Below are 13,403 nucleotides of genomic sequence, written 5' to 3' on the forward strand. Positions count from 1 at the left end.
TCTTAAAACGAATGGACCCTTCACAGCCACCTGTTTACAGATTTGTGATTGATCTTAGAGAGGTTAATAAGATTGTTGTGCCACAGTTTCCAGTTGTCCCTGATATAACTGACTTGTTAACCATGATTCCAGCCTCCGCTGCATGGTTCTCAGTGATCGATTTAAAGAATGCTTTCTTTAGCATCCCAATTGCAGAGGAGAGCAGGGACATTTTTGGCTTTAGTTTAGGAGGCCGTAGCTTCCGCTTTAAACGCGCTCCCCAGGGCTACTGTGAAAGTCCATCAATATACAGTCAAGCTTTAAAAGCGCAGCTTGATGCACTGGTTTTACCCAGTGGCGCTATCCTCATTCAGTACGTCGACGATTTATTAATCGCCGCGGATACTGAAAAGATTTGCAAAAACGCTACCTTGTCATTGTTGCGTCATTTGTCTGCCTTTCATCACAAAGTGTCTCTCTCAAAGCTGCAATATTGTCGACAAGAAGTGACCTACTTAGGTCATCTCTTATCGAAGGAGGGAAGGAAACTGACCCCAGAAAGAATTCAAGCCATTACACAGTTGAGTGTGCCAAGAACACAGAGAGAAGTGCGTGCTTTCTTGGGCATTACTTCATACTGTAGGCATTGGATTCCTAATTTTTCCTTGCTGGCAAAACCTTTGTTAGCATTAACATGCAAAGACACACCGAATCCTATTCCATGGTCTGAAGAGTGTCAGAAAAGTTTTTGGGAATTGCGCAATGCATTGTGTTCAGCTCCTGTGTTGGGTACCCCTAACTACAGCAAGCCTTTTACATTTTATGTTCATGAGAAAGATGGTTGCGCATTATCAGTGTTAACACAGCCTTTTGGCGACAGACCGCGTCCATGCGCATATTTTTCGTCAACCTTGGACCCGGTAGCGAGGGCATTGCCAAGTTGTCTGAGAGCTACAGCCGCCGCAGCTATGTCTATTCGACAGTCTGCTGGCCTAGTAATGGATCATACATTGATTGTTATGGTTCCACATGCTGTGGACGCATTGTTAAACAGGACCAAGACACAACACTTAACTAGTGCGCGATTATCTGGTTATGAGCTGACACTGTTAGCAAATCATATACACATAAAGAGATGCAACACGTTGAATCCAGCTACACTATTACCAATCCCAGCAGACCTAGATGAGATTGAGCAACATGATTGTCTGTTCAGAACAGAAGAAGAGACGAAAGGAAGAGTAGATCTTAAAGATACTCCCCTGACTGAGTGTGATGGTACTTTATGGGTGGATGGTTCGTGTTTCAAGCTTCCAAATGGTGATACGACTGCTGCATATGCTATCACGACTTTGCACACGATTGTGGAAACTGCACGTGTGCCACAAAATTCGGCTCAAGCAGCAGAATTGATTGCCCTTACGAGAGCATGCGTGTTGTCTGAAGGAATGAAAGTGAACATATATACGGATAGCCAATACGCCTTTGGCGTGGCTCATAGTTTTGGGCGATTGTGGAAAGAACGTGGGTTCCTGACTTCGCATGAAGCTAAGATTCAGAATGGCAAGTTGGTGAATGATCTCCTTGAGTCGCTGACCCTACCGTTGCAAGTTGCGATTATGAAATGCAGTGCGCACAAGAAAATCACTGATGATGTTGGTCGTGGTAATGCGTTTGCTGATGAAGTCGCGAAAGAAACAGCAAAAGATGTAAAGACTCGAATGTATGTTGCAGGGCCTGCCAGATGGGTTGGTGATGTTGGAATGTGTGAAAACACAATAGAGAGTGTAAAGTCCCTTCAAGCTGAAGCCACAGAGAAAAAGTTAAGCAAGTGGAGAGAAAGTATGGGTAAGTTGGATGAGAATGGTTGTTGGGTCGATTTGTCAGAACATCGGCGATGGTTGTTACCTGATGCATATGTGCTTCCAGTGGTTACTATGGCACATGGAATGGCACATATCAGTATGAAAGGAATTTGTAAGTTGTTGGCTCCAGTATGGCAGAATGCTGGAATTCCCAAGTGTGCAGAGAATGTGGTCAAGAATTGCATGGTATGCTTGAAGTACAACCCTGGTAGGGGAACCCCAACTCCAGCTGGTCATTTTGCGCCTCCATCATATCCATTTGAAGTTTTGCAGCTAGATTTTATCCACATGGAAAGGTGCAACAACCTGAAATATGTATTGGTGGTTGTCTGCGCTTTTTCGAAATGGATAGAGGCCTATCCCCTAAAAGACAACACTGCTCTATCCACAGCCAAAGCCCTTGTGAAGGAATTTTTCCCTAGGTTTGGAATGCCAAGAATGGTGTGGAGTGATAATGGGAGTGAGTTTGTGGGTCAAGTGATGAAGAATGTGTGTGAGGGATTAGGGGTTAAGCAGAAATTCCACGCTGCAAATCACCCCCAATCAGCTGGATTAGTAGAGCGCTACAATGGCGCTCTAAAACTCAAGCTGGCCAAAATCCAAGCGAGCTCAGGTCTTAAATGGCCTGACGCTCTGCCTCTAGCACTCCTGTCCACCAGAATGACTGTGCATTCACGAGTGGGACTTAGTCCCTACGAGGTCGTTTTTGGCCGCCCGGCCAATGTATGGGGTGTGCCAAGACCGACAAAATTCAGCGAAATCGAACATCCAGTACTGCTTGATTACTTGTACGAATTGACGGCTAAATTGCGTGTTTTACACCAACAGGTGCACGATACTCTTCCCCAGGCCTCTGAAGCTCCAGGACACCCTATCGACCCTGGCGCGTGGGTTCCGGTGAAAAATTTCCAGCGCAAAAGCAACGATGAGCCTCGTTGGATCGGCCCTCATCTCGTACTTCTGTCTACAAGATCAGCTGTTCGAGTAAAGGGGAAGAAGAACTGGATCCACGGCGCCCATGTTAAAAGGATCCCTTTGCCTCTGCCGTATGACCAGTGGGTCCAGGAGAGTATCGCAGACTCTGAAACAGACACTGTTCCTCGTTTGGTGCCGTTCAGTGATGCACGCATAAAGGGCACAACTTCAGCACAACAGAGTGACGATATTTTGCAAGAAGCTGTGCCACCGTCAATTCGATTGGACACCACAGAGCCTGAACTTTTGTTTCAAGATCAAACAGTACCTGGCCGTCTCCATTATAATCTAAGACCAAGGCCCATGGACAAATAAATATTCTTTTTCCTTACCCTTTTTGTTTTTGATAACCAGAGCTCTCCCATCTGAAGGACTTTCTTGATTTTTGTTTTTCGAACCACCATCCGGGTTCAGCCGCAGGGTCGCGGTGCCAAGACTTTGGGGTACAGGCCGAAGACGTTAGGTCAACGGTTCTGGTTGGTCTAGGGCATTCCCTGGACTGACAGGCGTACTCCTTAGCAGAAGATACTCACCCGCCGCGAGCGGCACGATTAGAGGATGGAGTTTTTCAAGATGGAGAGACTCGCTGAGGAAATGAACTTTAAAGAAAGAATGTGTAAAATAATAAAGAGCAAACGTTTTGTATTTTTATGTCTGTTTATATTATGTAGTATGGTAGTGTTTACTGTAGGATTTGTATTCTTCTCCTCTCAAGAGCCCATTGCACCCACTGTACAGCCTATACCTCCTCCTACTGTCTCCTCACACTCTTTTCACCCTCTGCCTGAACACGAACAAGCTAGACGATCAGAGTTTGTGAACAACTCGTTTATTCAGCTCCTGCACCAGCACCAACTAGTTATGAATACAACCAATTGTTGGGTGTGTGGTTTAATACCACATACCATTAATAAGGGTATTCCTTATCTAGTGCTGCCGTTTAGTTACAATGGATCGTCATGGGCATTCCAGACCATGTTTCTCTTTGCTCTAGATGCGTACTCCCCGCGACAACCGCGTTCCATCAGACCTAGCACAAATAATAAAGCTTTAATGAAAGGAGTTGCCGATATGAGCAGAGATATCGACGCATACTCATCTATACCCAAGGTCTATACCCAAGGAGGAATTGAGAGCTTATGTAGGGTGTAACGCGACGGGGTATAGTATTAGTCTGGGTGAAAGACAGCGAAAAATCTTATCCCCAATCTGGGTCGTACCCCACATAGGTCGGTTCTGTTTACAAGGTAATGGTCAGAATACTAGAGCTCAACTGGGAAGAAGTGACTGTACTGAAACGTACACTTTTCCGTCACAGTTTTCCCCTGCATTTTTGGCTGCCAAGGGCACATATTTTATCTGCAATGACCGAGCATATACATGGTTGCCCCCTGACTTCTCGGGCACATGTTATATTGCAAACCTGCTACCGCCAACATTTACTGCCGCCTCCGACTATCACAAGACCAGAGTTGTAAGAGGCGTGATTAGTAAGGAGGATACTGCCGGTCAGGAAGCGGGAGATTTCTTTTTGGGTTTCCTGCCGTTTTGGGGACCTATGGTCAATAGTAGGAACCTGAGACAACTGACTCGTGTGGTTGAATCCACTATTGATGTTACGGCTGGTGCCCTTGGTAATTTGACAGCTGAGCTCCAAGCGGATCGCCTCATGACTTTGCAGAACCGCATGGTTCTAGACGTTATACTTGCAGACCGCGGTGGGGTATGTAAGGTTATCCAATCTAGTTGTTGCATTCTCATACCAGACAACGCTCTAACAGTTTATCAAGCCATCGCCAAACTGCATAAAATATCTGAGTCCATACACGTGGATAAAGGAGATTGGTCACTGGTGGGGTGGTTCTGGGAACTGATATCTGCCTGGGGTTGGAAAGTTCTGATGGTCATTGGAATGATCTTAGCCATCCTTTTCCTGTTCTGTCTGTGCATACAGTGTGCTCCTGCGATATGTGGCCTCTGTGCTACATTATGTGTGAGGAAACCTGTATCGAGGGACGAGCTAAGTAATAGGATGATGCTACAGCAACATCTCCATGACTTCATGAATATTGACCTAGACTCGGATTGAAATGGGTATAGTTATTGCCTATGTAAGGGCAAAAGGAGGGTCTGTCGTACTTTACAATTTGGGACCGCGTAGGAGGCAGGGCCCTACCCCTGTCCATCCCGGTATTAATGAACCGCGAATGGTTAATGCGGTATGTACAAGTGCTTTGTGTAACGTTTTAGCTATGAATGCACTGTGTATACGTTATTATACATCACTACGTGGGTTCCATCTTAGAGCGGTGGCCATCTTATGGTGGCCCTCACATAGGCTACATATCATGAAGCAAATACGTGTCTTTCAGAGCACATGTGCCTTCCTTTGACTTCTCTGTGACCTGGGCAGCTTGGCTCCGCTGCCCCAGGTCAGTCCGGTCTCACGAGCTCCCCGTCCTCTGGCCACCTGTGATTAGCATCAGGGCTTGACACACCATAAAGTCTTTTCATCCTACACAAGCCTCCAGCTAATCTCTTTCGCACCTGACTGTTCCTGCTTTATGGCTTGTTTTCCAAACAGGAGATGCTCATGTTTATTGGGGCCTATCGATATCTGATGTGGGATCTGAGCCTTGCTGGGTAAATAATTGTGGGCTGGCTTAACTGGAATGTGGGATGGTCATCATGACTCTGCCTTTTCGTTTGAAATGTATACATATAAATGACCATGCCATAAAACAAGGAATGTATGCCTGAAGCAGGATATTTTGTATTTAAGGAGAAGCCCGTTTCTGTAATTTTTAGCAGTCTCCTGAGAACATACACGCTGTTGTACTTCTAGGATACCTGTAATTGGTCTGCAGCCAATAAACTGATCCTTGACTTCACCCAGAAGACTCTGTGTTTCTGTAGGTCTGAAACAGGAAGAACCCGAAGTCATAGGGTGTGTTCCCCTGCACCGCTGGGCTTAAAATTCCCAGTACTTCAGCCCCCCCACCGAAGTTCGGGTCTAGTTGCGCCCCTGTACACAAGTATGGGCATGTCGTGCCCCATCAAGGTTTTCATCCTTAATTACAAAAGGACAAATTTACATGCACTGAAATACAGCCTTTCAGGGGGTTCCTTGATAGAGGCAGCTCTGTTTTTGCCCTGATGGCCTGGAATAATTCCTAAACAGATTCTTGTAAATAATGTTTTGTTTCATTTCTTTTTAATGCGATTGATGTGAGAGAGTCTATTACTATTTGCAGAGAAATGTTTTTGTTTCATGCAACAACCATAAAAAAGTTTATTTTAGATCAAAACAAGTCCTCACATATGAGAAATTGGAGGATATCCCAGATATTATTTGTTGTAAAATTAGTGGGCTGCTGCTTTGTTACAACAGTGAAAACGCACATCACTATCTCTGAATATTAGATGTAAACACTTTTAGAAATTCGACCATAGCGCCTGTGCACCGTTAGTAGCCTGGATAAAGAGGGTATGGCAGAGCTGAAAGTGAATCATTTAATCTCAAAGCTGTTCTGAACAGGGACCCCCAAAATAGTATTGGCCCAGGGCACCCAAACTCCTTAACATGTCGCTGCCACCACAAAGTCTGTCAGACGATATTGCTCTGAAGTAAAATAGACAACATCATTAATTTATTATCAGTTCTATTTTTTCTCAACATAAGCCCAACGTGTCCTAAACCCCCACTGCTTTAGGTAAGTAACACTAAGGAATTTGCAATTAGGTGTTCTTTCAGCACCCACTCTGTGGACTTTCACCTTTCTCTTCAGATCTATAACTGGTTGGTGGGCAATTATCCCATTGTAATGCTGTCTAAAACATTTGTTAATGGTTTCTAGAGAAGAATTGTTTCTCGTGTACCAACTCTGAGCTAGGGAGTGCTCAAAAAATCTGATAACACGGTCTCCCTTACAGTCACTGTTTTGGCTGAAAATGTCTGCAGAGTATTCAGCTTTGAGAGAAACTGCTATCAAAACTCTCTTCCCTTTCAGCTCGTCCTATTTATGTGAGATTGGGTTCTCAGCACTTGCGGTATTAAAGACTAAGGGCCTCATGTAGGAAGCCAAATACCGGTCGGTAACGGCCGATTTTCGGTAATTATACCGTTACCGACCGGTATTTTGGCTTTTGAGATGTAGGGGGAGAATTTCATGATTCGGTATTTACCGAATCGGTAAAATTACCAAATCGGTAATATTACCGATTCGGTAAATTTACCGATTCGGTAAATACCGAATCATGAAATGAGATGTAGGGGGAGTGTGTGGTGGGTGTGGGGATTCGTTATTTACCACCAACTAAAGGTTGGTGGTAAATGACGAATAGGTGACAAAAAGCATTTTTGTGCACGTTTAAGTGTGCAATGTGGCAGACATACATGCCCTTAGGGCATGTATGTGCGCCACATGTGCACACATGGCCGAATCAGGGGTGCAACAGGGTGTCAATGTGACACCCTGCCACCCTTGCATGTGCTCCCCCATTACCGAATCGGTATTTACCGATTCGGTAATGAGGCATACCTTCCCATCAATGGGAAGGTATGCCTCATTACCGAATCGGTAAATACCGATTCGGTAATTACCGAATTTTTCCGATTCGGTAATATTTACCGACTCATTACCTACATTGCATTTACCACTTCATAAATACCGAATCGGTATGATTCGGTATTTATGAAGTGGTAAATGCCAGCCCACCTACATAAGGCCCTAAGTACCGTTCAAGACTGGATATGGAGCACAACCTGTGGGTGGCAGTAGCAAAAATCCATCCAGAGAATGACAGTCTATGTGGATACAAACCGGCACACCCGTCACATTTATGTTGGTGGTGTTGTTAATCTATGTCCTGTATAAAGCAAAGCATCCTAGTAAAAAGAATTTGCGCACATTTTATCTTGGAAAATTGTGTTTTGAGCTGTGTAATAAGCCTTTGTCATTCCTCCACACCCATTCACATACCTGCAGTTTACTAAACACTCTTATTGTGTTGAACATTATTTGCCGGATATGGCCTGTGATATGCACGTGGCAGTCGATTATGTAGAGTACCAGATTCCAGAAATTTCTGTCAGGTGGTGGGGGGGCCCAACATCTAAAAATATTCACTGGGGGGGCTCAACCTACAAAAGTTTGAAGACCTCTGCCTTAGTGAGTGACTCAAACCTAGTAGTGGAGTTGGTTGTATTAAAGGTACAGAACCTACTTACTAATCGGCGGATACCACAGATGAAAGGTATCTTCAGTGCACGGCTGAGTGGGGCACCCTCCACAGAGTGGCACCGCGTTTTCCATACACTATGCCACTGGTGAGGGTGCGGCCAATGAGCCATAAGGAAACCACTTCATAGAAACATTTCAAGATGTTGATTTTAAAGTTCAATCCTTATTGTTATCGCCGCTGCCGTTCCTCTCAGTGACCTTGCTCACTCCAGCGCCATCAGCACAGAGCTGGCAGCGGCACTGGAGCCAGGCACTGGCTGCGAATGTCAGAGCAGCTGCTCCCCCTGCAGCCGCCTTTGTTCTCGTACCTATTTCCCTGAACACCTCCATCTGCTTCAACGGTGATTGTTAGCACCTGCTCAGAGGGGCGCTGGCACAGGGCGGGATTCTATATAAAACACGACATAAAGCCGTATCAGCTCCTGGGCGGGCACTAGAGGTGTGTCCCTTGAATCAGTGTGAGCAGGCCTGGTGTGGGCAGCACGTTCTCTGCTTCAAGCCAACTCTGTAAATTAGAATGAATGGCTAAAAAAAAAATGTTTAAGCCTAGAAGCAATGCAGGGGCTTGGAGGCTACATCCATGTTACGTCTCCACATGTCCTGAGGTCAGACGCAATTAGCCACTAATATCTTGCAATAGAAGCAACACGTATTTCTTATAAAATCTACTCACAGCGCTGCCGTGTGCCATTCTAAACCGAAGGTGTTAACCCAAATACAAGGGGAATTTAAATTCAAGAGTAAAAGCTTTTCTCAAACAATACTGCTTTATTTAAAGTACTAAATGTGCATGCATAGTCACTGCCTAGATCTGCACACAAAAAACGTAGAAATCGGAGATGTATACACTACCTATAATTGAGAGGCGGAAACAATGTACGCACCGGCTCACTGCTGAGGCAGCAGCTGATGCTCGGAGGTGCAAGACCCCTCGGAGCACCAGTTGAGCAGGTCGGAGGGAAGACGGAGCCATCCCCGGTTAGGAATGTGAGGGGAAGCGCGAGTATTGAACCCACGCGTACCTCGTGCAGAGGAGGAGCGCCCACACAGGGCTCTGTTGTCACTGTCTGCGCCTAGCTCTGTTTGGAGGTCGAGCCGCGGGCACAGGAGGCTCTTGTGCCCGCGGGAGCCCCGCGATGATCGCCCCTCACCTCGAACACATTCTTGTGCTCCGGCCGCCCTTGCCTGCCGGGGTCAGGCAGCCACGAGCAGTGCCGGCAGCGGAGGGGCGGGGTGCACGCTGCACACACCTAGCCCCGCTGCTGTGATTGCGCAGCGGGCTCTGGGAGGCGTGAGTGCTGGGAGGGCGGCCCCGCACAACCTTTGCCTCTCTTCGGGCAGGAGGAGGGCGCGGCGCAGGTGAGCGGCCGCAGGAACTTCAGCTGGAAGTTCGCCGGGAGAGCCGCGGCAGCCCCCGCTCCTGGTGACCCATTGCTGGCTGCGGGGCTCTCCGCCGTGCCATGCCCCGCGATGTGCGATGATGGCTCGGGAGCTCAGCCAGGAGGAGGTGCTGGACTTCCTGTGCCGGGCCGGGGGGCAGGCTACCAACGCGGCGCTCCTCGGCCACTTCAAGCGCTTCCTGCGGGACCCCGCGCTGCCCCCGGAGCTGCGGCAGCAGCGCCGCGAGGGCTTCAAGCGCTATGTCAACTCTGTGGCCGTGGTGAGGCAGGAGGCGCCTCCCGGGAGTGCTCCGACCAAGGTGGTGGTCCTGCGGGCCAGGTACCGTGACCTACTAGGGGAGGAGGAGCTGCCCCCTGCCGAAGGGAGTCCTCCGCAACTCGAGGAGGGCTGGCGACAGGAGCCAGGTCCCACCATCCACCGAGAGTCCATAACAGAGCTGCCCCGCACCTTCAGCGCCGTCTGCGGCTCTGCGGGCAGCAGGAGCCACACCTGCCTCGGGGGGCAGCAGCGGGAGTCGCACCCCGGGGGCCTGCACTGGAGCCTGAAGGAGGCAGCTGGCGAGGGGCACAACAGTGGGTCACCGAGTAGAGCCGAGGGACAGCTCCAGGGGGAGCGCGTGACTTCCCATGCACTTGCAGTGAACACCTGTGTTCCATGCCCTCCTCATTCTAAAGTCACATTACCACCATGTACTCTGCTTTCAGAGAGGACCAGCCAACAACACTCCTCACCTGCAGCAATCACCTCTCTACCGAGCTCCCCACCCCGCGTCCGCCCAAACCCAGCACTTGCAAAATGTACCAACTCCCCTCATATTCAGACTACAGGGAGCACTTTGACTCAATCTTCACCATCACAGGACACCGCTTCACGGTACCCTCCTTCCTCACAGGACATGATTCCACCATGTTCTTTTCCTGTTAATGGCATCCCTTCACCACGCCCGCAATCTTTACAAGGCACCGCACCACCATGTACTTCATCTTTAGGAGACACGGTTCCACCATGCCATCCCTCTTCACGGCGGCCTCCTTTGCCACTGGACACAGATCCATCTTTTCCTCTTTCAGGGAATGTCTATCCTATGCACCCTGCCTCTTCACCAATCCATCCATCTTCAAAAAGTGTTCCTTCTATGAGACCTTCATCTTCAGAATTCCGGCTACCTTTATCTCCACCATCTTCTGTGAGTACCTTCTCCTCAGGCCCTCTGTTGGATATGTGCACCCCTCAAAGGGAAGACGAGTGGCCACCCGTTGACCCACCACCCTTTTTAGAAAGCCCCCCAATGTTGCCTGGAGAAGGCTTGGAGAGTGGCTGGTGGGGCCACCTCCCAGTCTTCAAGAGCATCCGATGCCAGCTCTCCCTACAAGACCTAGATGATTTTGTGGACCAGGAAACCAATGACAGTGAGGAGAGTGGCAGCAGCAGTGGTAATGACTCAAGCACAGCTGACATGCAGGCAAGAGAAACGTTTGTTGCCTCAACAGCCTTGGAATGCTTTGAGTCATGCAGAGCGGCAGGTGAAGCTAACAATTGGCAGGACATGCATATCAGTATACTTTCTGTACAACTTGATCAAAACAGTGCCAAAAACAGACTGTCTAAGCACGAACCAGCAGTAGTCTCTTCTGAGCCCAATGGTAGAATTCCACAAGTAATCTATGAAAAGTCTGACCCACAGCCCGACGTACTACCATTGGTACATGAAAGACCGAGATTTAGAAAAAGTGTACATTTGCAGGACAAAATGTCTTCCTCAGATGATGAATTAATTAAGTTAGACTTCAAGAAGAAAAGTAGACGTGTATCACACCACAAAAAAGCACCAAGGGTGCATATTTGTGCACCAGAACCAAGTGTAGACCTACCATTGACCCTGCCGTCTGTGGTCATGAAGCATCATCCTGCAGACTCTTGCCTCACTTCTCAAGAACAAGTCTATAGACATGGTATTTACAGTGGGTTGGTTGGATCAGACGCCAAAAAGCCTTCCTACCACAGGTCCTCCTTAGTGCCTCTGGACACCAAAGAGCACGAGTGGGTGGTGAAGTTGGCTTCTGGCTCATGGATGCAGGTGTACGGCTTGTTCACTGAAAACCCTCATCTGGCTTTACGCAGAGATTTCATTTCTGGTTATACAGCTTTGCACTGGATTGCCAAACATGGGAACTGTCGTATGTTTCTGAACTTGGTGTCCGGTGCAGAGAAGGCTGGGATCAAGCTTGACGTGGATGCCAAGTCTAATGGTGGGTATACACCACTTCACTTAGCTGCAATTCATGGGCACGAAAATGTCATCAAGCTGTTGGTAGAGAAGATGAAGGTGAAGGTCACCTCACGGGACCACAGTGGCAAAAGGGCCTGGCAGTACCTCTGTAGCACAACCACCGGGGAAGTATGGCAGCTTCTTGGAGCACCCAAGGGCAAAACAATCTTCCCTGTCTGTGCCTTGCCCACTGTTGCCCCACCTGTTAAAAACACCAGGAGTAGAGCTGCTGTGACCAACCTCAGCAGGAAATCCTCCCTTGCCGCATTCCTTAAACCTCAGCACCTTAAGAGGAAATCCAACCCGAGCCACCTCCCTGCTCACAAAGAAGCACACAGCGACTAAGAACGAGTTTCATGAGCGCCTGCCAAGTTTATTTTTATATTTTAAATGTACTTAATTGTTAGCTACGTGGACAGGTGCTCGCTCGCTCAGTAGGCCCAGTGCTTCAATGGCCAGTGGACGTCAGATTCAGGTTATCAGTGCTTCCTAGCATTACAGCAATACCTGTAACAGGAGCCTAGTGGCACTTCTAATGCAGGGGGCAAGTAAGGTGAGGGAGAACGCTGTGTTCTTGTTGCATTGATGCTGGTCAAGGAAAAAGGCACGAGAAGAGACCAGAGCGGCTGCATTGGCCCGAATTTAATAGACATAAACAACACTTGCCACATCTGTCTTCCATTTTAAACACTTGTGTTTTCCTATTCTATTTTATCGAGGGATAATCAAATGTGAACTTTATCTGCTGGCACCAAACTGTTCAGAAATTCCACCTGTTTGTTTAAACATGTTGTAGACATCTGGAATGCCCCCTACTCAACAAGTGACACCCTTCTCTTTTTGCAGCCGCAGCTTAACACTTGTGCCCATTTTAAGAAATCCTTCCGCAGTAGTGCCTCGTTTTCAAAGGGTTGGTCCCAGTGCTTGCAAGAGTCCTATTTAAAGGGTTGGCTTATTATGATGCACCGTCCAGAAGCAGTCGTACTTGAGGGCATGTTCATGCTTCCCTGGCCACTGGGAGATGTTGGCAGCTTGGTGGCTTTTGTGGCGAGCTCCTATCCTGCCTAGTTAATGTGATTGGTGCAAGCACCCAGGGGTGGTGTGGTTTATCCGCTGCTGCTTGTTTCACCCCCTCTTTCTTTACACTGAGGGGGCTTGACTTGTGGGACTCCTATCAGCCACGTGAGAGGCCTCACACCTCACGGATGGCAAACAACACTTGCGCTGATTTTAAATTTGCACTAACCTTGCCAATTAAGCTAAACATATCCAGTGCCTCCATTTTTCATTTGCTCAACAATCTATTTATAATTGTGTTCGAAGAAACACGAATCTGAGAAATATCATTCCTGCAAATGCAGGAAACATGTATTTACATGCATCGCACAATTTGCAAGAGCCGTGTGAATAAAACGTTCATTTGTACAACTGCTGTGCTCACATTGTTGTAATGTAAGCGAATGTTCTCTTGCTTTGTAAATGTGAGGTCCGTTCACTTGCTTTTGGCCCTACGTCAGAAGATTCTACCAAAAGATAGTGTACTTCTAGCAGTGTACTTCTAGCACAGTGATTTGCGTCTGACACCCCAGGTTGCATATGTAATGCTTAGTCTTAGAAACTCGAAATGGCAGAAGGTGGTATTATCGCCGTGCAGCACTTTGTTTTTCTTGC

The 13,403-nt window shown here is 47.7% G+C and overlaps 1 protein-coding gene across 1 annotated transcript; it reads left to right on the forward strand.

Moving 5' to 3' along the window:
- The first annotated feature begins 9,125 nt into the window (after nt 1–9,125).
- On the forward strand, nt 9,126–13,160 carry SOWAHB (sosondowah ankyrin repeat domain family member B). The gene has a single exon (XM_085640965.1). It carries the CDS (start codon nt 9,540–9,542, stop codon nt 12,075–12,077), a length of 2,538 nt encoding a protein of 845 aa, XP_085497091.1. The 5' UTR covers nt 9,126–9,539; the 3' UTR covers nt 12,078–13,160.
- The last annotated feature ends 243 nt before the right edge of the window (nt 13,161–13,403 follow it).

Source organism: Triturus cristatus, chromosome 2_2 (genome assembly GCF_964204655.1).
Source record: "Triturus cristatus chromosome 2_2, aTriCri1.1, whole genome shotgun sequence".
Lineage (NCBI taxonomy): Eukaryota > Metazoa > Chordata > Amphibia > Caudata > Salamandridae > Triturus > Triturus cristatus.

What these genes read in the sequence shown, in the direction of transcription:
- SOWAHB (XM_085640965.1), top strand. Translation starts at nt 9,540, where the DNA reads ATGATGGCTCGGGAGCTCAGCCAGGAGGAGGTGCTGGACTTCCTGTGC.